At 48.7% G+C, this 25,224-nt stretch overlaps 1 protein-coding gene across 8 annotated transcripts in view; it reads left to right on the top strand.

The window, feature by feature from the left end:
- Positions 1-9,330, top strand: part of PDE10A (phosphodiesterase 10A) — a 595,277-nt gene extending 585,947 nt beyond the window's left edge. For all 8 annotated transcript variants that reach the window (XM_049654571.1, XM_049654575.1, XM_049654578.1 and 5 more), the window contains 3 exons: positions 1,900-1,980; positions 5,586-5,674; positions 8,171-9,330. In XM_049654571.1, the coding sequence (XP_049510528.1) occupies positions 1,900-1,980; positions 5,586-5,674; positions 8,171-8,288 (288 nt within the window). In that variant the 3' untranslated portion in view covers positions 8,289-9,330. The remainder of the gene's footprint in view (positions 1-1,899; positions 1,981-5,585; positions 5,675-8,170) is intronic.
- The last annotated feature ends 15,894 nt before the right edge of the window (positions 9,331-25,224 follow it).

Below are 25,224 nucleotides of genomic sequence, written 5' to 3'. Positions count from 1 at the left end.
TGTTATTTTTCCCGAATGCCTTACACATTGTGCATACACACTCTCGCGTGAGGTACATTCGGTAAATACCACATAAGGAAACTGGTCTAAAGCTAGCTTATTGTTTTGCAGATAATTTTATTTAACTGATATAACCCATACTTTAATAACTATATTTGGATTCTAAAACACGAATGAAAATGTGACAGATGTGTTACGTAGATTTTTTTCCCTCTCTGTTCTGCACTGATGAAACGGTGCAGAGAGCTTGACCAAGCTCCCAGTGTGCCCAGGAATGCCGTCTTCACGGACCTCGTAGTCCATGAGAGGAGACGGATGTCGCTGCGTCTTGCCTGTTGACCTCCCTGGGGTTCGCTAGGTCCACTCTCTGCCCAGCACTCACCACGCCTCCCCACTCCAAGACTTGGCCGCCCTGCGCCCAAATTACCGCAGCGTTCTAACCGGAGTCCTTGCCTTTTCTCTTGGAGTCAGAATAGCAGTGACTCAGAGTGTGGTCGTTGATGTCCTGCTGCTTGAGATGAAAATCCTGCTTTTGTACTTGGGGATGAAGCCTCGGCTTCATCCAGCCAGCCCCCCACCCAGCCCCGTGCCTCAGTTGCCCCATCTGGGGGCTAGTGGCCACGTTCGCGCTGTTTGCAATCTGCCCCCGTGTGCCGTTGTGATAAAGACCGAAAGCACGGACTTCATCTACACGGACCACTGCCCCTCCAGACTATGCCACGTCTCAACCTGTCTGGACTCCCTGACCCAAGGCCCTCTCGTCGCCACCCAGGGCGGCTCCCCTGGCCCCGCCCTGCCCTCCGCAGCCTTCCTGGGCACGCCTTGCTCTAGGGACGGTCCCCGTTGTGTACCCTCCACAACACTCTGTTGTTTTCCTCGTCAGCATTTATCCTGGTCTGGGAGTACAGTACATAGGTCATTGTTTAGTCGAGATCCGTTCACGTACTGCACTCGCGGTATCCTCGAGCAAGAGGCCTGGCTAGCTTCACTCGCTCAGAACGGAAAACGAAAACGTTTGAGAACCCCTGATGTTAACGTTTAAAAGCAACCACACTATCGCAAAAGCTGTGCTCACGTGCCTTCATGTCGTTAGGACAGCTTCCTTTGTCCTGTACCTGGAAATCTTCGTGAGGGTCATTGACCTTTATTTCTGGACCTTAGCAAATCTAGGATGGCCTTAGTTCTGTGCATCTGACTTCTAAACGTAAGCATGATTGCGAAATAATTAAAATAATCGAATAATTAAGAAATGTGAGGGACATGGGGTAGTAAGGAAAAAGTTGGGATGTATTAAGAAAGATTTTAATGGTCTTTAACAAATAACTAAAAAAGAAGGAAAGAATGTTTAAAATCTGTAAAATGGGGACAATAATTTCTAACTCCCTAGTATTCCATGAAGGTTGAATGAAAGAATAGCCACCAGTCACCTACCCCAGAGGCTGCGACACAGTCAATCTTCAATATAAACATCTGTGATTATAACCTTTGCCCTGCTTACAGCCAGTTACACCGTTCTAGCAGGCTCGTGTTTCTTCTTGATATACAACATTTCTCTCTAGAGCCTCGCTCCGTCCCGTTCAACACACACGAAGACTCCCTTGAAACGTAAGTGAGGAGAAGGCCGCGAGGTCTGTTCCAGGCTCTGTTGGCCATCACTGCTTACTCCACTCCTCTTGTTGTACCTGTCACTAACTCGCACACAGTGGAACCGGAACAGACGGCGTCAGGATAGACACCAAACAATGATACGTTAAGTTTTTGTTTTGACACTTGTGTGGATCAGTAGCCAGAAACGTTATCCATTTTGAAGGAAATTAATGCATAAAGGGAACTCGTTAATGTCAGAATTTTGTGACCGTTGATAAGTTGAGCAATCTTGGCTTTCCCTGTTTATCTTAGGGTGACGAGATGAAGAAGCTGGGAATACAGCCCATCCCCATGATGGACAGAGACAAGAAGGACGAGGTCCCACAGGGCCAGGTATGGGTCCTGCTGGAAGGTCAGATAACGTGAGGCACTCCCAGAGTCATCCGTGAATAAAAAGTATCCACCGTCCTGCAGAGCCTAGGCCCGGAAATCTTCTCTACTCAGGTGGAGTTTGCGGGTGGCCAGACCAGGGTCAGGAAGTTCTAGTTGGATTTCAGGAATCCACAGCTGCTCCTGCCTTCAGTTCTTGCTACAGATCTGAGCGCAGTAATCAGTGACTTGAAATAGAAGAATGGATGAATTTGAGTTGTTAATATTTTTAACAAGCAGAAAACCTTTCGTCATTGTGCAAAGGTATCCTTTAGAGAGAAGCGTTCTAGGTTTTGATCAGGTCCTCTCCTCCCAACGAGTAACGCACAGTGTCCCAGTACATGTTGGGTTTTCTTTTCCGGTCAGTTGACATTAATATTTTTTCAGGTCTTACCGCATGGTTGATGTCAGTTTTGTGATGTTTTGACAGCTCTGTGCCTTGTCAGTTCTGCGTGTGTGCACGTGTGGTACAAGGTACTTCCCAGACCCACGGTCTTTCAAAAGTACCGTTCTTCTAACGCCGTCACGAGGAAGTTAGCTGCGGACAAATAATTGTAACCTAGAATTTAGTTTAGAAAACATTTGAGAAAACGCACAGGATGATGGTTTGGGATGAGGTCTCAAGTTTTTCTACTTTACTTAGAGTTAATTTACTATTAATACAGCAGTTCAGGCAGGTCCACAGGTTTCGAAGACGCCAGCACAGAGAAAGGCAAAGGCCCTGTGGCTTCCTCCTCCTCACTGCCTTCCGTCCACGGGGTGCTCGCGTCCTTGGCCAGCTTTGCTGATGGGGGGGCCTGTTGTTCCTTCCTGCGGAACGTGCACCTGGCAGGCCTGTCTCGTGTGTATTTTGCAGTTTAGTTTCTTTTTAATATTGTTTATGGAGCTTTCCCACGTAGGTGCTCCTGAGGCCTGTCTGCCCTCCCTGGCCTCTGCTCATCCTGTCCTGTCCCACCATGTGATTAAGCATTTGCCTCTGTTTTCTTTAGTCACCCTATGTTTCATGGCTTTCTATTTGATTTGTTAATTCCTCTGAATCTTATCTTGCTACAATGGCTTAAGATAGGGATCTCACAAAGTTCTTTTTTTTTTTTCTTTTTCAAATTTTTATATAAATTCTAGTTAGTTAACATACAGGGCAATATTGGTTTCAAGAGTAGAACCCAGTGATCCATCACTTACATCCGACACCCAGTGCTCATCTCAACAAACGCCCTCCTTACTGCCCATCACCCATCTAGCCCATCCCCCACCCACACCCCTCCAGCAGCCCTCAGTTTGTTGTCTCTTGTGGTTCGTTTCCCTCTCCTCTTTTTTTCCTCTTCCCCGTGTTCTTCTGTTTTGCTTCGCAAATTCCACATATGAGTGAAATCATATGATATTTGTCTCTCTCTGACTTACTTGCTTAGCGTAATACCTTCTAGCTCCATCCACGTCATTGCAAATGGCAAGATTTCATTCTTTTTGATGGTTACATAATATTCCATCGTGTATATAAACCACATCCTCTGTATCCATTCATCTGTCGATGGACATTTGGGGTCTTCCCATAAGTAGGCTGTTCATAATGCTACTATAAACATTGGGGTGCATGGGCCCCTTTGAATCCGTACTTTTGTATCAATGATATATCTGATAAAGGGTTAGTATCAAAAATCTATAAAGAACTTATCAAATGCAACACCGAAAAAAACCCAAATAATCCAGTGAAGACATAGGCAGAAGACATGAATAGACATTTTTTCCAAAGAAGACATCCAGATGGCTAACAGACACATGAAAAGATGCTCAACATCACTCATCATCAGGGAAATACAAATCCAAACCACAATGAGATATCACCTCACACCTGTCAAAGTGGCTAAAAGTAACAACACAGGAAACAACAGGTGTCGGCAAGGATGTGGAGAAAAAGGAACCCTCATGCACTATTGATGGGAATGCAAAGTGGCACAGCCACTCTGGAAAACAGAATAGAGGTTCCTCAAAAAGTTAAAGGGGTGCCTGGGTGGCTCGGTCGGTTAAACATCCCAACTCTTGATTTCGGCTCAGGCCGTGGTCTCACAGTTTATGAGATTGAGGCGTCTGACTCTGCTGTGACCACACTAGAGCGTGCTTGGGATCCTCTCTCTCCCTCTCTCTCTCTGCCCCTCCCCCGCTCGTGCTCTCTCTCTCTCTCCCTGAGTAGATAAACATTAAAAAAAATTTTAAGTTAAAAATAGAGCTACCCTACAATCTAGCCATCGCACTGGTAGATACCTACCTAACAGAGTTCTTTCTGGATAGTTAAGCTTTCGTCCCAGCCGAAAGCCCAGGATGGCTGAAGGTGCCGTCAGAGAATGGACCGTGTTCCAGCACCATTGAATTAAGAGAAGAGTCTGGCTTTATGCCAAAGTTGCCGAACCCATTTACAGTATGAGTTTGAGTGCAGATAGTCTGCACAGCAGCAGAAGGCAGAAAGTAACCACCAAGGAGAGTCCGCTCTTCTGTACCTTGGGTGCATCTCATTGAAGTTCACTTTTTTTAAAAGAATTTGGTAAGCCCTGGTTTGGGGGGTCACCTCATCCAAAGAGGCAGTCATATCTGGTGGTAATTGTAGCTAGACCCTCTGTGTTCCCTGCTAACAGTCTAAAAGGTCTTTTTCATCTGGCCTTCAGTAGGCCAGTCTGGGCTGGAAGCATTTATTTCTAATGTGGCCTGAAATTCCTAATCAAATGTCCCTTAATATATTTTTTAAAGTGCCAGAGATCAAAAACTGTGAAATCTGGCATATTAAAAGAACTGTAACCTGAGAAGAACTGTGATATAGTCAATGAGATTTGTTGTAGGTCAAAAAAAATGGGAGGGAGATTAAGAATGTCTCAGGAGACCAAACAATGCACCAAAGGCCAAGGGTAACAGACCCACAAAACACCCTGTGCTGATTCCCCAATATTAAGTTATAAAGAGGCCTCCATGTAGACAAATAGCAGGTTTGACTCTGAAATGTCTGTGGTAGAAAACTAACTTTCTGGGGCGCCTGGGTGGCTCAGTCGGGTAAGCATCCGACTTGGGCTCAGGTCATGATCTCTCTGTTCCCGGAGTTCGAGCCCCGCATCAGGCTCTGTGCTGACAGCTCAGAGCCCGGAGCCTGCTTCGGATTCTGTGTCTCCCTCTCTCTTCGCCCCTGTCTCTCTCTCTCTCTCTCTCTCTCTCTCTCTCTCTCTCTCTCTCAAAAATAAACATTAAAAAGAAAAAAAAAACAAAACTAACTTTGACCAGCAACAAGAACAGTACTTGAATTGATAACTTGACTGATCCATAGATGGAGTCTCACTGGCTGTTGCCCTCGGGTTTCGGTTTAACTTCTTTTCCTGTGTGTTATCTCAAAAACTACTTTAAGGCCTTTCGAACGCCCTCCGCAGCGGTATTCGCCGAGCCCAGATATCACAGAGCAACACTAGAACACTTAATTCCGTAGTTAGGCTTGAGAAGTGGAAAAGTGGAAGCTTCGCTTGAGAAGCGGCATCTACTAGAGTCGCTAACGTGCGGTCTTGTGTCTTCTTGTCCGTGGCTCTGCACGGGGGCAGCTGGGCTTCTACAACGCCGTGGCCATCCCCTGCTATACCACCCTCACGCAGATCTTCCCGCCCACGGAGCCTCTCCTGCAGGCGTGCAGGTACGTACCACGGCGTAAGCTGGGATGATGTTAGTCTTATTTTATTTTATTTTTCTTTGGGGGGGGGGGCATCAGTTTTAAAAATGACTAAGACTCCATATAGGATTGTTCTGTCCCATCGGCGTGTGTCGTGCCTTCCCGAAGGTTTACAACGAACGTAATTTTATGGGCCGTGTGTTTTTCTAGGTACCAAGTATATGTTAAGGACATTCATAAAGTCACGCAACCGCCAAAAAGGAGCCAGAAGGCGTGTGGCTTGGGATTTGGTTTGTTACGACCCAGGGATCTATGGCCGGTGTGTGTGTGAAAAGACAGGGGCTGTGCTGTGTGTTTGAGGCTGCTTGTGGGGAGGGGCTCAGCCTCAGTCACACAGCTTATTAGGCACATGAGGAGCAGGAGCCAGCGTGGGATCTTCTTTCTCGGGGAGTTCTGTCTTTTCCCCAGAAGAGCTGTAAGCTGAGTGTCACCCACCCTGGCCTCAGACGTCTCTGAGCCCCTTCACCGTCGCTCGCTTTTGAGGGATGAGCTCAGCTAAGGACATTGGAATTTTTGTAAGATTTCCATTTGACTTCGAGAAGAAGTCCCCTGTGGGGATGTCAAAGGGCTATGAGCAGAGCGGCCATACGTGCTGATATTCTGCACGTGAGCTGGTGTCCAGCTGATTTCCCTAACAACTTAACCGTGAAGCACCCTGGGGCTTGGGGTGGGCACACTGAGCGGGGGGTGGGGGACTGCGTCGACAGACTGATGGTTTTAAACATGAACGTAAGACATCCCAGCCTATTTTGTTGAACCGTCAGACGTTCAGCAGTGGTTAGTTTATTAAAGTATTATCTTTTTACGTCAGGACTAAGCCCTGTGGACAACAGGGAGTTTGAACTAGGACTCAATCCTGATGGGATCAGTTGGAAAAGTCAGTGCCCCACCAAAGAGAAATCACTCAAAATCCAGGTGATTAAAGAGAACCTAGGCGACAGTCCAGAGTCTTTTCCTATCTAAACATTATCTGTGTTTTATGCCAAATACTTAGAACCAACAGAAGGGACTACTTTCTATTATATTAGTATCCTCACCACGGTCAACACTGGGATTCTTCTGTCTCGGCAGCTTTGATGCATTCTTGCTTCGTTGTACTTGGCTGGACCACGTAATCCGTTAAAGGCCATTTTAACCTTCTTAACACTTAAAAAAGTCATCATGTTATCATCGGTGTCCGAGGAAAGAGCAAAATTAGTATAGGTCTTTTTTCCGATATGTCAAAAACCCCCTTTAGGCTCCAGGAAAATATCATGCGATAATGTGGCACAGAAGGTAAAACGTTACAGTTTTCACGTTAGGTTTTTAGAGATTGCTTTTGTCCAGAGGCGTCTTCCCGTGCGTGTGCTCTGTATGAATTGTGTGTCTCACGTGGACTTTGTGTAGAAGAAAGCAAGCTGCAAGGAGGGAGATGTTGCTAAGATCTCTCCCCGGTTAACCACGGGAGGCAGGATGTTGGTCCCGCGGTGGTGGCGGCCACACTGTGCCACACTGTTCCGGAAGGTTGAGGGGCAGTGTCTGCAGCATTGAGCTGCAGATGCGGAGAGAGAAGGGCCGGGAAGGGGGGGGGGGGGGGGGCCGACACCAGAGGTTGCCAGAGCACGAAGATGGCTTTAGTGCAACAAGGAAACTTCCCACTTTTGTGTCATGTGTAACTTACGGTGAATTTTTATATGTGACACGGTGTTCAGAATAGGACCGCCTTCCGGTTTCAGGTATGACGTGACAGGGAGCCCAGGCGGCGCACTGTTTCCACCTGCAGAGCACGGGCTCCTGGCTGTTGGTGCTGTTGGTGAACGTTTTTGCTGCTGGAGCCTCCCTTCCTTTCCATTTCTCTCCGTGCTCCTGGGTAGTACTCCCGACGGCTTGTGCCCCTTTCCAAGTCAGCTTTTTTTTTTTTTTAATGTTTATTTATTTTGAGAGAGAGAGAGAGCAAACGGGAGGGACACAGAGAGAGGGAGGGAGAGAATCCCAAGCAGGCTCTGCACTGTCAGCACAGAGCCCGACCCGGGGCTCGAACTCACGAACTGTGAGATCATGACCTGAGCTGGAACCAAGAGTCAGACGCTTAACCGACTGAGCCACCCAGGCGCCCCTCCAGTCAGCCTTTCTAACTGATGAGGAGGTGGTAAGTCCCGAGCTGAGCTCTCCTTTTGTACCCTTGCCTGGAGCTTGTGGGAACGGGTGCCCCCCCAAGCCTTGGTGGCTTGAGGCAGACGGGTGCCCCCCCCAAGCCTTGGTGGCTTGAGGCTCTGCTGAGTAAGTCAAGGTGCAGGGCCACATCAGGGAGACCTAGCGGGGTCCTGCGTGGCCACGGCACAAAAGCCATTATCGGAGTCAGGAGGGCACCAGAAAGCCCTCTTGCTCAGCTATGCCTCAGGGCGGTGTGGTTAAATTCTGAGACCCGAGTCCGGAAATCCTTTTTCAAGCATCACCTGTCCCCGCATCTCTTATCCGTAGGAATAACCTGAGCCAGTGGGAGAAGGTGATCCGAGGGGAGGAGAGTGCCGTGTGGGTCTCGTCCCAGCCGGGGGCCCACGAGCCATCCGAGAAGCTGCCAGTGAAGATGGGGGACTGACCGCTCCGCGACCAGCTGTCCCACCTGAAGACGCCCGTCCTGCTTCTTTGACTTTTCTTCCTTTTATTTTTGGGGGGGGGAACCTACACCTGGTAACTAGGCTGCAGACCTCTTCGACAAGGTGACATCGGGAAACACGGCAAGCGGATGACTCCCCGCCAGTCTCGTCTGTAACGCATCGTAGACGGTGACCAACCAGGACCACCCCGGGGCCAGATCGGCTGTCCACGTGACCCCGTTTGACCTGTGAACTGGCCTTTTCTAATAGGCACATATTGCTGAGGCCTTAATGGGATAGGACAACAATCATTCAGAAGGGGGTACTTTTCCATTGTATCTTTCTAGTGAGGGGTTAAAATGGTACTACTCTGATATTGTACTTTGGCTCTAACACCAATGTTGCTTTGACGTTGTTGGTTCTAAATAGGAATTTTTACATATTACTGTTGTGAATGTTTGTGTGTGACCTACTTGTAATTAGCGTGCAGTGTAGCAGACGGCCTCAGGACAAGCGTCATTGAGGGGACAGCGTAAGAAGTGTCTTTCTGCAATCAGTGATGGACAGTAGTCAGATTCCTGTTTCAGAGCCTCGTGAATTAAAAGTTAGGTGGACGAAAGTGTGTTCTTTAGGTTTATACTGAAGGGCTTAGATGAATAGGTCGAACACTGAATGAGGTGGACTTTCTGTCCTGAGAAAAGAGGCAAGTATACACCATAACAAATCTCCGAACCACAAGTATCCACCAAAAAACGGCAAAGAATATTTTTTAGTTGGTGTTGTTTTTTTTTTCCCATCATTGTAGGCAAATTTTCTAAACCCTTTGCATAAAGAACAAAACAAAAGCCAAGCATATGAGTCTTTCTTAACAGACAGGTCTTAGGGGATGTAAAATGTGAATTTTAATAATGATTTCTTTATATTTTCACTTGGTGTCATTGCAAAATTTGAGACTCACACTCAAAATGAGAGGTTTCTTCTACGAATTCTTTCATTAAAATACCATACGTTTCTCTTAAAATCACATTAAACCGTGAAATTTAAGTCGTGTGTAATTTTTACTTTGATCTGCCGTGCCCGCTACCCGCTCGTCCCCTTTTGTGCTCCTCAGTCGCACTCCCCACGCTCTCCGTCCGTGACCGGGAAGTGGAACCCAGTGCGGGTGCTTCGGGGCTAACTTCTGTCCTCTTTCCTCTGCTCGAGGTCAAGGATCTACACCACAACCTGTGATTTGGAGAGTTTCTTCTGTATAATTTTGGGTAGACTCTTATTACTGTACAACGTAAACGTTTTGAAGAATACACAAGAGTCTGGACCCCTTCGTACAAGGATTACAAGCCAGTCGCTTCTGGTGCCCATTCATGCTGTTGATTTTCAGCACCATGGCAAGGTCACCTCCAAAGCTGTGGTTAGTCCCGACCCCGAAGGAATTCGAGTCTCAAGAAGTGATGGGCTGATTCATAACAAATAGCTTAGCTACTGTTCCCGTGGCAGGAGACCGGCATATTACTTTCAATAAAATCAATTTTGGAAATACTCTTTTACATATTCAGTGATGTACACATTATTACCCATATGGTTTTTGCCAAAAAGATTAAATGTTTCTACAACACGATTTATGTTGTAGAAGAGTTAGAAGTTGTAGAAGATGTAAACGTTCTTATTTTAGAATTAACACTATGTGTTCAGTTTCCCTGTGGGCTTTTGAAAGTTGCCGTCTTCCCTACGTGGGGCTCCATTTGCTGTTACGCAATACGAGGTAAAATGAAATACCACTGTAACTAGACACACACACGCGCACACACGCAGATATACACACATGCACGAAAGGACCTATGTATAAGGGAGACAGATGCAAGACATCAATAAAAAGTAAGAGCCCCTTTCTTCAAAAACTGACGCGTGTTGGAAAATGTATATTGTTTGATAAAGAGCGGACTAGAAAGCATCCCTTTTCACGTTAGTGCGTTTACAGGATTGGATTCTAAAATGTTGCGTGTTTTTCCGCACCCGCATGTATGAAACTGGACCCACCAAATCGAACCTCACTCGCGAGAATTAGTACAGGCATCTAATTTAACTCGACGACTGAAATGCAAGGGACCAGGGGAGGAAGTATCATTTAAGATGCGTTTAATTAAAAGGATCTTAAAAGAATGCGTGAATTGGGCTTTTTGATACAGAAAACAGTCATGAGGGGGAGGAATCCTATGGCGCTCTTTCCATTTTAAGAGTGCCATTCGAAGATTATTAGAGAAAGGTCTCTTATTTTGGCATAGCCAGGTGTATTATGTCATGTGATGTGTTCTTTGAACAACTTTCCAAAGAAATGTACGTGGATTTATCGATTGGCTGATTTCTCCTAAGGTATCCTCATGACCAAAGCAAAGTTTGAACAAAGGACTACGTTCTAATGTAAACTATGAATATTCCTTAGTACTACTTCGGAATCATAGATTGACCTAAACTGGGCCCAAGATGCAGTGGCATTTAGTCAGTAATCTGCTTTGGAAACAATGCAGTTAGGAGTATTTTTATATTTTGGCAGACAAACTTTTGAGTTCTGTCCTCATCTTTCTCCCAGATCTTTTCTTCAAAGGGCAGATGGCTTTAATTACCAGAAATTTTGACAAGTTTCTCATTAAGGTGGTATTTCATGTTGGGCCAAAATTTCCCTCCGCATAAATTTGGTAACCAGCTGTGAGTATGTGTAGCTTGTTTGATTTGTGGAAATTGTTAGTGGTTGTGCTGATGGATAATAGACACAGCTTTGTTGTCAAATGCAATTCGTACATCATCTTCCCCAGAGATACTGACTGTATTTTTTAACTAGAAATTTTCTTGGAAATGCCTGCCAGCAACACGAAATATCGAACTTAGGCAGTGGAATAAAATTCTAAAAATGCCAAGCATCTTATTAATAAACAGCTGAGTTTGGTTTGATTCATTAGAAAAACTTAAACAAATATAAATGGATGTGGGAAGTCAGTCTCAAAAGTGGCCCTTTTATGGGCCGGATTGAGATCCACATCTCAGCCCTCATCACTCTGTGAGGCTCGTCAGAGTCATGGAGGAGAGACGAAGCTGAATTTCTCAGCACAGCCGTCCTCATTCTGGACGCTTCCCTCCGTGGGAAGGCGTCTGTGCCAATGATACGGTGCCACTCGAGGTGACGTGTTCTCACGGTGACGACGACAGAACTACTTGGAACCTGGATTTATTCAGCGTAGGTTTCCTCTTTTGAGCATGCTTTTTAGATAGCTTTAGATTCTTTTTTTTTCCTTTTCCACAATTAATCTCAGTGAATTTTGCTTTATTGGTATGATTGGGCCCTCTAGATATGTTTGTACGTGATACACATAGATGCATAAAATCCTTAGCTACCTGGATTTTGTAATAGATTTAGTTTGACTATTACGTTTCTGGTCTTTTAACTCAAAATTAAGGTTTGAGCTTTAATAGGACTAAATTCTTCACCATGCCTGGGCCTGTGCCTTTATTTTAAACTCTGTGATTTTACGTCTTTATTCATAGATTTATTGTTTTCTTCTTCTTGCTTAATTATAAGTAAAAACATTTAAAGGGACACATCTATAGTTAATTTGATCAAATTGAATGGGAAGGACCGTTCTTTCCTCAGATTTCTGTCCTTTATTTGATGTCCTTCGCACACACCCTCATGACTGTAACCAATGAACCGTTGAGATGCAGGCTTTTTTGCAAGCATTTCCAAGAACTGCGACACGATTACGGTGTGATTTCGTTAGGCTTCAGGTACACACGCATGACTTGGATTTTGAAAATCACTTCTGTATCTGTTTCGGACCTGTGTTTGCTTTCTACACTGCGCTGGTTTTATTTGGGGCTTAATTCTTGAAAGACTCCTTCCTTCAGTCGCACTAGTGTGACCCCTTTGACTGCAAGTATCAGCCTGGCTTTAGAAACCTCTGTGAGATGTAAATTACCCGTTCTCGACAGCCCCCTTCCCCAGCAGTGCGTGGCTGTTCCGTTTTGCCTTCGCTTAAGTAGTTACCCCGAGACACATTCTGCCGATTTCTTTCACCACTTCATCTTAAGTTTGAATTAGTGATCCCCCAGGCGGTGCTTCACACTTTGTGTGTTTTGTCCTTTTTTTTTGTACTGGATATTTCGGTTGTCTGAAGCATTCGATGCATTTCCATGATGGTAAAAAAAAAAAAAAAAAAAAAAAAATAGCAGAAAAGAGAGAAAAACGTTTCATTTGTGTTCTGGTTCTAAAGTAAAGGGGTGGGACAAAGAGAAAGATGTGAATGTTCCCGAAGAAACAATATTCGAAATTCAAAGAAGCACCACTCCCTTCGCTCGCCTGCCAAGTTTTCCCCCACCTTGAACCCTCGGTGGACCACGGGGCTGTCTACCCAGCGTGCGGTGTGACCGACCTTCACAGCGAGGGTCAGGAAAACGGGCACTGAAAGTGGGCTAGACCCGAGCGTGCCTCTCCCGGGGCGTCGATGAGTGTCACCCGAGGACCTGAACCCCAAGTTAGAGCCCAGTCCGCCGTGGCGAGTAAAGACATCAGTTGGCTCGTGGGGGGTGCCAGCTGATGGTTTTGAGCTCTAGCTGCAGAAGTTTAAACGGACCATTTTCATTCCTACTACAAGTTAAGGTTGAAAAGGGCCCCAGCTGGTACTCTGGCCCACCTGAAAGATGACTAGACCCGGGGCGTTGCGACTTGTGGGTGTTTTCTTTAGCCACTTGAAGGATAAGCCAGTCCCGTGCCGTATCTCAAACAGCCTGAGTAAAAGCCAGATCGGCAGGATCGCTTCCCATATGATCTGTCTGTGGTGTCTGTTCTGCGTATCCATTTCGTGTGCGTGTGGAAAGGACGATAGACTTCTTTGTAGGAGGACTGTCTATACGATGCCTCCACCGCCTCGCCAGACCCGACCCAGTGACCCGTGTGAAATAACGTGCTCGCCCAAAACACTGTGAAAGTTACCCAACCTTCATGGAAATGCAGCCTCTTGAAACTTTCTGAAGAGGTGGCTTTCTCTCTAAGTCCGTATGAATAGAAGAGATCCTATCTCCCTCCCTAGTCAAGGTACCGAAGAATTTGCAGGCAGTAATCTTGCTGAGCCCACACCGCTAGGGCGTAAGATGGGCTACGAGCTATCAGAAACACGGCGCGCTCGATAAACAGATTTGTGGGGGTGATGGGTCTGCATCCAAAGTTTTAATGGGCTCTCTTTTGGAAGGAGAAAGAGTTTCCGGCTTCACGGTAGTTGATGAGTCGGCAGATTTCAAACCCAATTATTTTGTATGGATGACACATTAAAGATCTTTGTAAAATGCGCAAGGGCAATAATTTAAAGAGGTCTTACCTTGGCATTTATAAATTATAAATATTGTACATGTGTGTAATTTTTTTCACGTTTTCATTTGCAGTCTTTGTACCTAAAAGAAACCTTTACTGTTATGTTTGTATAATAGAACAGTCATCATTTATTATAACCGAGGCCAGTTGTAAATAAACTCATAACGCAGACTGCCGGTATATATGCACATATGGGTGTTACACTGAAAAATGTAGCTTTGTTTTACTCACATGCTTAGAGCAGCAAGAAACCTTTTGTCGATATGTAACTATACATACAAAGTATATATATATGTATGATACATGAAATATATGTAGAGCTGTTCATAATTTTAATGGATATCCTTTGGTGTGAATAATTGAATACAGAGTTTTTAAAGTATCCTCTTTCACGTTTATCATTTGCGGGGAAGGTAAGAGATGTTCCGTACGTTGGGGAGGACACACGCTGGCTCCACGGAAGCGTGTTTGCAAACACTCAGGCTCTGTCTGCACAGAAAACCCCAGGTCCACGCTGACACGATGTGGTATGTTTGCCGCAGCCGTTTCCTAGCGGAAAGGAAGAGACTGCCTGAGTGCGATGTGAAATCCTGTAACATTATCTATGAATCTCATTGTGTCCTTTGAAAGGTTGGAAGAGTATTTGAGAGCAACTCAAGCATCAGGTTACAAAGCTAATGGCCCTGAGCGCTGACCCTGAGACTTCCAAAGTAGCTTCCCTGGCCTTCGGGATCCCCAGGAACCATCCAAATTGTTGCGGGGGGGGGGGGGACTCAGGAGCGGGAAGGACTCGTGTCGCACGCACGCGTCTGTGTGCAAGTGCGGGGATTCCTTCTGCTAGAGCGACGAAAATGTTCTAGGCTAAACCTCACGTAATCTGTATACCACGATAAGCACACTCGTGGCTTTAGCCTTAAACCTCTGCTTCAAGAAACTGTGCTTATTTGACTTCTCTGCTGACCATCAGGTGGGCAGGCAAATGATAAATCTTTAAGACCGAAAGGGTGAGGAGGTCAATTGTATATCCACAGACCCTCCGTCACCAGAAAGGTATTAAGACGAAATTCGGGAGCAAACACGACAAATGTCTCCTGAAGTAAAGACCTGTTACGGTATTAAATATGAGAGTCCACAGCCTTGTGAGTTAGACAAAAGTGTAGAAATCCCTTAAAAAGGAACTGCACCCCCCACACCCAACTCTTACTAACAGAACGCCCTCTGAGTGCATAGCACCGTATTGTGTTGTAGACAGGAGTTTTGTTCAGTATTCATTTCCCGTGAAACCGAATAAAAAGCATTTACTATCATATATTTCAGGAGCTAATACAGCCATGAACTTCTTTGGTAATTCGGGCTGTAGACTGGTACCCTGGACAGCTGATCCGAATCTGGATCCTTTATATGCCCATGTCTGATTTTTCCACCAGCCTTCTGTAACTCAAGAGCTTTGAGGAGAGGAACGTTTCCCCGTCGTACCCATTTCCTAAAGCGAAAGGACCCCTAAAAAAAGCAACACTTCTCAGGCCAACGTGCATTCAGCATGCTTACCGGGCACTTGACGTGTGGAAGGAGGGGAATTAGGAGCAGGAGACACCGTTTCCATAGGTTTCGAATTGACCCCTTCACCTCCCCGAAGCCTCTGACACTTGGCCACTTGCCCGGCAGTTAACGTCCACATCGTCACGGTTCCGAGAGAGGGGAAACTACTCATTTACAGACCTGAAAGTCTCACACGTTTAATGATTTTTAAACACTTCCCAAATAATACACGGCTGATGCTGTTCTCACGAGAATACCGAAGCGCGTGACCTCCATGCTGTCTTCCTCTTCTATTCCCTTCTCCCGCCGTCAAACACAAAAAAAGAAGCCTCTCACCGGCTGCATGACAGATTTAGGCTTTTCCCTCACTGATGTTGAGGAGAGAAAGGAAACTGAGCAGAAAAGAAACATCAGGAACGTATGTGAAACACACACTTCTAAATTTTCACACGGTAATTACGCATAATCAGGATCTGGTCTTTCTGACGTCTGTATCACTAATTACGTAGAAGTCTTGCTCAGAAGAATGCTCTTGGCGTATGGGAAAGGCCAAGTCACTGGGGAGAAAACGATTCAGACCTTTCAGCACGCGGAAGGACTGAGACACGTGAATAAAATTAAAGGACATCAAGAAAATAGCTTTCCCCTGTTCACCCTGGCAGGCGTCTCTGGACCCGGACTGGCCGTAGACCAAAAAAAGGACCCTATAAAAGGCACGCGTCGGAACACCCCGTTTCCTGAGCCTCCTGGGAACTGAGTTGTGTCCACGTGGAACCATGACTGTGGGCGCGCCGGTCCAACCTTCCAGCCGCAACGCAAGATCTTTTGCGTGCCGTTTCTGATAGATGGCCATCCGACTTCTCACTCCAGGGGTACTGTAATCCTGTGATACTCTAATACAAGCCGGACCACTGTTGGACGGCTCTGGTGGCCAGAAAATTCTATCTGAAGTTGCCCAGAAATCTGTAGCTTTGTAATTTCTACTCCAAGGCACGAGCGTGTCACGTGGATAAGGCCCCTTCCTCTCCCACCTGACAGCCTTTCAGTTATTTGGCGAAAGCTGTCTCGCCTTCTTTATGCCCGAGTCTTTTTTAAGGTTTTAGAAGTGGGGCGCCTGAGTGGCTCAGTCGGTTAAGCGTCCGACTTCGGCTCGGGTCACGATCTCGCGGTCCGTGAGTTCGAGCCCCGCGTCGGGCTCTGTGCTGACAGCTCAGTCCCTGGAGCCTGCTTCGGATTCTGTGTCTCCCTCTCTCTCTGCCCCTCCTCTGCTTGCACTCTCTCTCTCTCTCTCTGTCTCAAAAATAAACATTAGAAAAAGTTTCCTATATTGGACAAATTAGGAATTCAAGGCAAATTGAACACAGTTCTAGAAAAATAGTCACATTTTTGTCACTGAAGTCAGGGCTAGTGAAATGTGTATTTGCTATCCTGGCATATCCCATCCCCGGTTTCACATTTCTGGTTCCAGTGGTTCAGAGAATTCCTTAGATTGTTCTTTACACAGGCCGGCCGAGACACCCCCCCTACGTGCTGTCCTGGCAGACAGGATTTACGGAGGAGCTGATATCTCGGTCCACACAGCACAGTGAGGTGCAGCCATCACCAACGGAATTATTCAAATTCCCTAAAGTTGCTTTTCTTTCAGAATAAAAGTGCTACTCCTGTTCGATGCCCTGCTAGCATTCAGAGTCTATCGGGGTCGGCCCAGCTGTATTAGTCGTTATTTCTGTGTTGCTCCTGAGAAACAGAGCCGGTGGGATATCTACACATACACGTTACACATATGTGTGTGTGTGTGTGTGTGTGTACATCCCATTGGTTCTGTTTCTCAGGAGAACCCTGACTGACACACGCACACACACACACACACACACACACAGGCATTTATTATGACGACTGGCTCCCACAGTATTGAAAGCCGAGGAGTCCCGTGACCAGCCACCTGCAAGCTGGAGACCCCGGAAAGCTGTGGTTTACGTTCTAGTCCAAGGGCAGGAGAGACCGATGTTCCAGCTCCGGGTCGGGCAGAGAGATCGAGATTCCCCTTTTTCCTCCTTTTGCTCTGCTCAGGCCTCCAGTCGGTGGGAGGGGCTGGTCCCCCCCCCCCCCCCCAGGAGGACAGCCAGCCGAGGGCAGTTCACCGATTCCAGCGCCCTGCCCCGCCCCGGACACACCTGGACTGATGTTCAGCCAGATGCTGGCACGCTGACACATGAAATGAACCATCACACCAGGATTTGCTCTCCCCTCTCAGGGCGCTTACTGTTGTTTGTAAAAAGTCTCCAACGCACAGAGCCCTCCCAGGATATCTCTGCTCTTTAAATCTGTTTGTCTTTTGTTTTGCGTTGGCTCCTTTGCAGTCCTCCAGTGTGCTCTGTAAAATTCCAGCCGCCCAGGGCCTTTGCTCTGACGCATTTGGCCAGCCCCGCTTGGGCTCTGGCATGGGGCCGTTTTGCCTTGTGCTCTGCCTGGGCATCATTTCCTTGGCTATGGTGACTTCCCGCCATGAGCCTGGCTCTGTTCCAGACACTGGGCATCCAGCCCCGGGAAAAAGCGAGAGAAGCTTTACTTTCCAGGAAGGGACAGTCCGGTGTGGAAGACGGAGGGGGACAGGCGAGCCAGTGCGAACGTAGTGGGTCAGGTAGGGGCAACTGCAAGGAAGAAAATCAGGGCAGGCGAGAGAGACAGAGCAGTGATGGACGGTGGTGAACCTGTCTAATGAGACGGCGTTCTAGCAGATAACTGATGGAAGTGACCTTGGGGTAGGCAATAGTCTCTTAGCTATGGCACCAAAACTACCAGCAACAAAAGGAAAAAATAGAAACATCAGACTGCACTGCAAAAGGAACAGTTCTGCTTCAGAGGACACCATCAAAAGAGTAAAAACTCCACGCACAAAATGAAAGAAAATAGTTGCGAATCACGTATATGGTAAGGGCCTCGCATCCAAAATACCTAAACCGTTGTTAAAACTCCACGATAAAAAGGGAAGTCACCCGATCGAGAAATAGACCAAGGATTTGAATAGACATTTCTCGAAGGAAGATCTATAAATGGCCAAGAAGCACATGAACAGGCATTCAACATCATTATTAGGGAAATGCAATGAAAGGCCACATCACACCCACAGAAATGCCTGGAACAAACAAGACACTAACAAGGGAGGGTGGAGAGGTGGAGAAGTTACAGCCACCATGGTTTGTGTTGTTGTTGTTGTTGTTTTTTGCGGGATTGCGGAACAGTGCGGCCACTTGGGAAAACAGGTTGCCACTTTCTCAAAACGTTCACCACAACGTTTCCCTACAACCCAGCAATTCCACCCCCGGTTCTAGACCCAAGAGAAATGAATACGTAGGTTGACACAAAAGGTTGTACACAGATGTTCACGGCAGCATCACTCAGAATATCCAAACGGGGAAACAAGCCAAGTGTCTGTCACGTGACGAATGGACACTCAAACGTGTGGGAGCCACACGACAGAGTGGCATTCGGTCACAAAACGGGAGGAAGCGCTGACACACCACGAAGACGGCACGTTGCATGATTCCACTTACACGAAATGTTTGGAGCAGGTGAATTCGTAGAGACAGAAAAGTCAGTCAGCGGTTGCCGCCGGCTGGCAGGGAAATGAACACGGAGAGCCTCTGCTCGCGTGTGGGCTTTGTTCTGGGACGACAAATGTCCCCTGGAGAGAAGAGGCGTGGGCGCACATCTCTGTGAATGTACCACGAACCACTCCACTGTGGACGTGCCATAGACCGCTGAATGCACACCCTGAAAGAGTGCTTCGTGGGAGATTACATGTATTTCGATAAAACTTATGCAAAAGCATCATGAGTATAATTGATGACTTTCCATGGGATAAGTAAGGTTCTGTAAGTCCGTACTGAGACGCAAAGTAAAAAGGACTGAGTTCATTAGGCAGTTTTGGGGGCGACTCACGCACAAACTCCTTCCTCGGAAAGTCGCACTTAAAGGGAAAAAGTAAGCCATGAGGCAGGGAGAGCCCGTGGAAGGAAGATTCCTGTGAGACTGGACAGGTTCGTGACCCCACGTATACATCACAGCCCGCTCACCAATCACAGAGGGAAGGACCTACCGTCACAGCAACAAGATGGGTGGTAACCACCGCCCCCCACAAGGCAGTGACCAAATCCTACATCACCAATAACAGAAGGTACGGATCACCAGCCACGAGGTGTTCTTACCGTCCACCCTAAACAAAATCGAGCCCTAAACCCAACCTCCACTTGACGGACGACACAGGCCAGCGGGCAAGTTCAACCACAGCACAAAAGGAAATAGCCAGACAAACCCCAAAAGTGGGCAGTTGACGAGACAAATGTCAATGTCATTAACAGAAATGGAAAAGTGGGACCGTTTGTGAAAAGAGACACTTTAGACGGGTGAATTGTGTCGTCTGTAAATTATACAGTAAAGGTATTGAAAAAAGAGGTAACAAATGTATGCATTCGTGTCTGAAAAGGGAGCTATAATTGATATTTTGTGGGTGATTAGGGAAGTTTTAATACTGGGCTGGGTATTAGCAGACAACAGGTAAGGACTGGGAGTTCTTAGGTGTAAAGACGGCCTGTGCTTCGGGACGAGGTCTGTATTTCAGATGTGTGCTCCAGGACTCAGGGCCAACGACTCATGATGTCTGCTGCTGAGTCACAAGTTTCAGCAGGATGGAGAGAGAAACCGAAAAGCAAATAAGTCAAAATGTGAAGTTTTGAATGTGGGTGGTGGGTACGCGGCTGTCCATTCTACTGTTCTTTTTTGAAAGAATAGCACGTGATACCGTTCGTGTGTATGAGTTTGACCCTATAATACAGGAGTATAAAAGTGTTCAATTCATTTTCAAAACCCAGATCTGACTTGCAACTCCCTTCCTGCTGGCTGGCGGGAAACTTGCTGTCACGTATCAGCAGGGACTCGAGCTCACGTGAGAGTCCCTGGGCTTTGCATGGAGGGAGTCCTCTGCTCCACACTGGTTCCCGTGAAGTGCCTTTGTCCAGGGCAGCCGGAGAGCGGGATCAGTGCGGGGCACTCCGGGGGACCCCCTGGACATTCGGGGTCCACTCGGATCTCCTGCACCGCGCCCGGTGCCTTGAGAGCTGGGTGGTCTGGGAAAGCCCCCTACCACCCTCTTGTCTCAAGTTTCGGAAGCTCCTCTCCTGTTCTGCTTCTCCCCTGCAAAGGCTCTTTTCTTCTCCCGGAGCCACGCTTCCTCCCAAGAAATTAGTTTTCCAAAACAAACACCAAGCCCAAGAAAGGAGAGCCATTGCAAACAACGGCTGTCCTCTGCCTGCGTCACAACCCTCCCCAGAGGTGGGGATAGACAAGTCCCCAGAGGACAAAGAAAAATCATACCGCTTGACCTTACCCTGCAATCCCCCCCCCCCCCCCCCAAAGCAACTATGTTGGTGCTATTTGAGGACAAAGAGGCTTAGAAAGGGAATAAAACGAATTTGGGTTTTCTTAATTTTTTCTAATGTTTATTTTTGAGAGAGAGAGAGAGAGAGAGCAGGGGGTGGGCAGAGACAGAGGGAGACACAGAATCTGAAGTGGGCTCCAGGCTCTGAGGGGCCAGCACAGAGCCTGATGCCGGGCTTGAACTCACCAATCATGAGATCATGACCTGAGCCAAAGTTGGAGGCTTAACCCACTGAGCCACCCAGGTGTCCCTGAATTTAGCTTTTTTTAAAAGCGTGTTGTCTCATCAGAGTCCTACCTTGAAAGAAAAGAAAAGAAAAGAACAAAAGGAAAGAAAGAAAAGGAAAGGAAAGAAAAAGAAAGAAAAGAAAAGGAAAGAAAGGAAAGGAAAGGAAAAAGAAAAAGAAAAAAGAAAAGAGAAGAGAAGAAAAATAAGAAAACAGCGTGATCAACTAAGTTTGGGGGCTGCTAGAAAGAAAGAATTGTTGAAGATTCTCAAAATCCTCCCCCCCGACCCCCCGGGGTCGGGTGTGAATTCTTCTGGGCTCTCAGAACACGTGCAGTGGAGAAGTGGGGGCGGTCTGGGTCCCTACGGGTGGGGGAGGAGCGGCAGGTGCGAGCCTCTGGGGTGCCAGGGGGGCCCTTCCCCAGGGGACCCAGCGGGGGTGGGGGGAGGGGGCGCTGAGCGGACCCAGTGCGGGGGGGAGGGGCTCTGAGAGGGCCCAGCGGGGGGTGGTGGGGGGGGGTCGCTGAGGGGCCCCAGCGGGGGGGTGAGGGGAGGGGCGCTGAGGGCGCGGGGGTGGGGGGGCGCTCTCACCCCCCCTCCCCTGCGCCCTGTCCGCACGGCCAGCGCGCTGCGTGAGTCACTTGCACAGCATTGCTGACACACTTTGCCTTTCTATAGTGACTTAAACTCAGGCTCGATTTCTTCTCTCGGTGACAGTGTCCCCTCCACCCCAACCTCGGGAGAATAATCCTTCCTCGGGCACATGGCCAGGAAAATGCCCCTTGGGAAGACAGAACAAAGAATTCCCCTTTCCTCCACTTTTCTACCCGGACACTTGCCACGCCGCCCTTCCTGACCATCTGCGCTCGGTCTTACCCTCAAGGCCCGTCCGTCGGGCGGGACAGTCACACCTGGGACTCCGGGACTCCAGCGAGGTGAGCTCCCGGCTCCTGCCTAGTTTCGCATTCAGGGAGGGATAGGCCGAGATTCTCGTTCTTAGCGCGAGCAACCCTCAGCTTCCGGTGAAAATACAAGCCGTGCGAAGTAAGGCTAAGCAGCAGGAAGTGATCAGCGAGGCCAAGACGTTTTGAAACAGGTGGCGGAGAGTCCCGGTCCCCTTGCGCGGCGCCCTCCGTTTGCAGCGGGGGCTGGGCCGGTGCAGGGCTCAGGCAGCGATCGCTGAGCAGTTGGCCTGTGTTTGCCCTTGCGCGGGGCCGCTCCCTGGGGGAAATTAAAAGGCCACACCTAATACCAGGACCGCCAGTTTCTGCAAAAAGGCACTCTGGCGAGGGTTCTGGGCCTCAAAGGCGGTGCCACCACGGAATCCCGCGTGGGAGCTGCCGGCTCGCTTTTAGGGGTACTTGCCCCAAGCATCGCGTTGACATCAGAATGACTGGAGGCCCGCAGACAACATGGAGTAGCCGGCTGCTTTCGTTTTGTCTCCTGCGGGGACAGGGAGCTCCTGCCCCCCTTGCCTTTGGCAGCTGACGTGTGCCTTTGAGAGGTGTACCCGTGAGAGGGGTACCGCCCCGCGATCCAGCGACCTCCACCTTGGACACTGCCGACCTTTCCTCCTCCGCGGGCCCCGTCCCTTAAACATGCTCCGCTCTCTCCCATCATGAAACATCAACCAAAACTCAACAAAGCCCCAGTCCGTGCCCATCTGCGGCCCCCTACTCGAGCCGGCCTTCACGTCCTGCCAGACACGACCTGGGGGCAGCGGGTCCGTCCCGCTCCAGGCCAGTCTCTGCCTTCCGTTCACTGCCCAGACTCCAGCCGTCTCTTCCCTGGCCCTGAGCGCGGCCCCTGGAGGCTGAACGGGGGTCCCCAGAAGGGTCCGCAGCCTGATGCCCGGAGCGGGAGGGTAGGTCAGGGCCAGCCGGCGGGGTGAAGGCTGCTTTCAGGTGACTTGAGGATGAGGAGAACGACCCTCCTGTCCACGGGGACCCAGTGCAGTCCCCAGAGTATTTCTAAATGGGAGAGGGGCACCAAAGACGTCTCAAGAATTCTTTCCTGGCCATCAGCTTGGGCCCCCCCCCACCCCCCCCCCCCCCACCGCCCCATACTCCAAAACCCTCATCAGAAAGAATCCACCAGCCCTGGCTTATCGATGACCCTGAAGGCAGAAGAAGGGGCCAGGAGCCCAGGAATGCAGGCCCGTCTGGGATGTGGTTGGAAGTGTTGCGGTTTGGGACCCAACAGCCAAGAAGGAATTCTTGAGTCGTTTTGGTAGAAGAAGGTGTTTTTATTACAGCACGGGGACAGGACCTGTGGGCTGCACTGGGGTAGTGAGGAGTGACCGATATATAAGATTTTCTATCCTGTGGAGGGGAGGGTGATGTTAGGGCTCTAGGAAATTGAGCCTGTAAATTTCTGGAGCTTGCCTTGTTTTTTGTAAATCATTACACAGTCCTGCATGACTGTGATCAGTTAGCCATTTGACTTTCCCTCTTTGTTCTTGGGCAGCCGGGAGTGGCTGAGGAGGGTCACGCAGATCCCCCCTGGGGTGGGGGGGAGGAGCTGTGGGGTGTGTTGGCTTTGCCCTCAGCTTGCCTTTCGCTCCCTCCTCGTCTGGACCCCAGAAAGGCAAGGGAAGAGATTCTCCCCTGGAGCCTCCCCAGGAACGCCGCCCTGCCCGCTCCTGGATTCGATCCTGTGAACCTGGTCGGAACTTCTGACTTTGTACTGTTGTAAGCTACTAAATTTGTGGTTGCCAGAGCAGCCAGAGGGAACACGGAGAGCCCTCTCTGGTCCTCTGACCTGAAAGAGTAAGCCTGACGTTGCTTTTAAAAATCGTCACATCTTGCTTATTTCCTTCACGGTTTAATTGCAGATTTTTCCCTCCCTCACCAGCCAATCGGCAGCTCCGTAGTGGCGGAGGTCCGAGGTGCGGTAACACTGATTGATGCCACCTATTTGGGGGAGAGGAAGCGGGGGTGGGGTGGGACTGGGGTGGCGGGGGGCAGGCATCCTTGACGGAAGGCAATGGGGCGGAGGCCGGACTTTACTGCAGCTCCCAGCCTCCAGACCGGAGTCCTGAGTCACTGAGGCTCGCAGACTGTGACAGTCCCCCAGCTCCAACAAGGCCTTCCTTTACTGTCTTACCAGGATACCTCCACTCTGGTTAGTGTTACAGCCCTCGGGTAACCGTAACCCCCCCCCACCCCAGATGCGTGTTAGCGAGCATCATTCAAACGTGGCCCGTCCCCCTGAAGGCGTTCAAGACAAATGTTTTACTAGAATAAATAAAGAAGTAAAGTAAATAAACTTAACAGCAGCTAGTCCCTCGAGGTCCTGGAAGCCTTGCTTCCAAATTCCTTAGAGACCTTCTTATCCCTCCCCCCCACTAATCAAAAAGTATATAATCAGTCACTCCTCACGACCCCAGGGCAGCTCTTTCTGCCCACGGGTCCCGTCCCGTGCCATAATAAAAACACCTCTTTTTGCACCAAAAACGTCGTCTCGAGAATTCTTTCTTGACCGTCGGCTCCGGGCCCCACATCACCTCCCTGTGGCGGGTACCGGTGGACCCAGCCTCCGTGGAGGACAGTCCTATTCCCTGCATATTCTCACACCGAAGAAATGATCTAAAGGCAAGCACAGGAGTTCAATACAAAAGAGCGGAGACAGAAGAAACGTCAGTTAACTGTGCGCTGATTATACATAGAATGGAATACGATACAGCTGTTTTAAAAGTCAGGTTCTTGGGGCACCTGGTGGCTCGGACGGTTAAGCATCCAACTCTTGGTTTCAGTTCTGGCCGTGATCTCATGGTTCGTGGCTTTGAGCCCCACATCGGGCTCTGCTCTGACAAGCAAGGAGGCTGTTTGGGATTCTCTCCCTCTCTCTCCCTCACTGCCCTTCCACATCTCTCTCTCAAAATAAATAAATAAACTTAAGAAAGAAAAAAGGCCCTACAGGTACGGGTGTGGAATGATTTCCAAAATGTTTTTGTAAGAGAAGGACTGCGGGTCCACGATGGAGTGAGAGGCCGGCCGTGCTGTGTGCAGGGGAAGCGTGGAGGGGGGTCGCTGCGCCCACCCGTGTGGGCCCGCCTGCCTCCTGGAGGCTACCCAAGGGATGTGGGTTGTCTTTGAGGACAGACTAGAGGCGCCGGAGGAAGGAGGGGTTGGTAGGCGGAGTTTTCATCCCTCAATGGCTGAAATTCTTCTGGAAAACCACACTGTTAGGTGAAAAGCTATTACATCAAAAATATTTTCATTGTTTTTAATGACACATCCTGGCCCAAGGCAGCAATTTTCACAGGTGAAACAAACATTTGGATGGAATGCTGAAACAGTTTTAGACAGGTAGCAACTGGCAGTTTGAAAGGAAAGACATGTCAGGGCGCCGGGGGGGGGGGGGGGGGGGGGGGGGGGGGGGG

Source organism: Panthera uncia, assembly GCF_023721935.1.
Source record: "Panthera uncia isolate 11264 chromosome B2 unlocalized genomic scaffold, Puncia_PCG_1.0 HiC_scaffold_24, whole genome shotgun sequence".
Classification (NCBI taxonomy): Eukaryota; Metazoa; Chordata; class Mammalia; order Carnivora; family Felidae; genus Panthera; species Panthera uncia.
The sequence above is the reverse complement of the archived record's forward strand: the minus strand, read 5'-3'. Positions and strand labels throughout refer to the sequence as shown.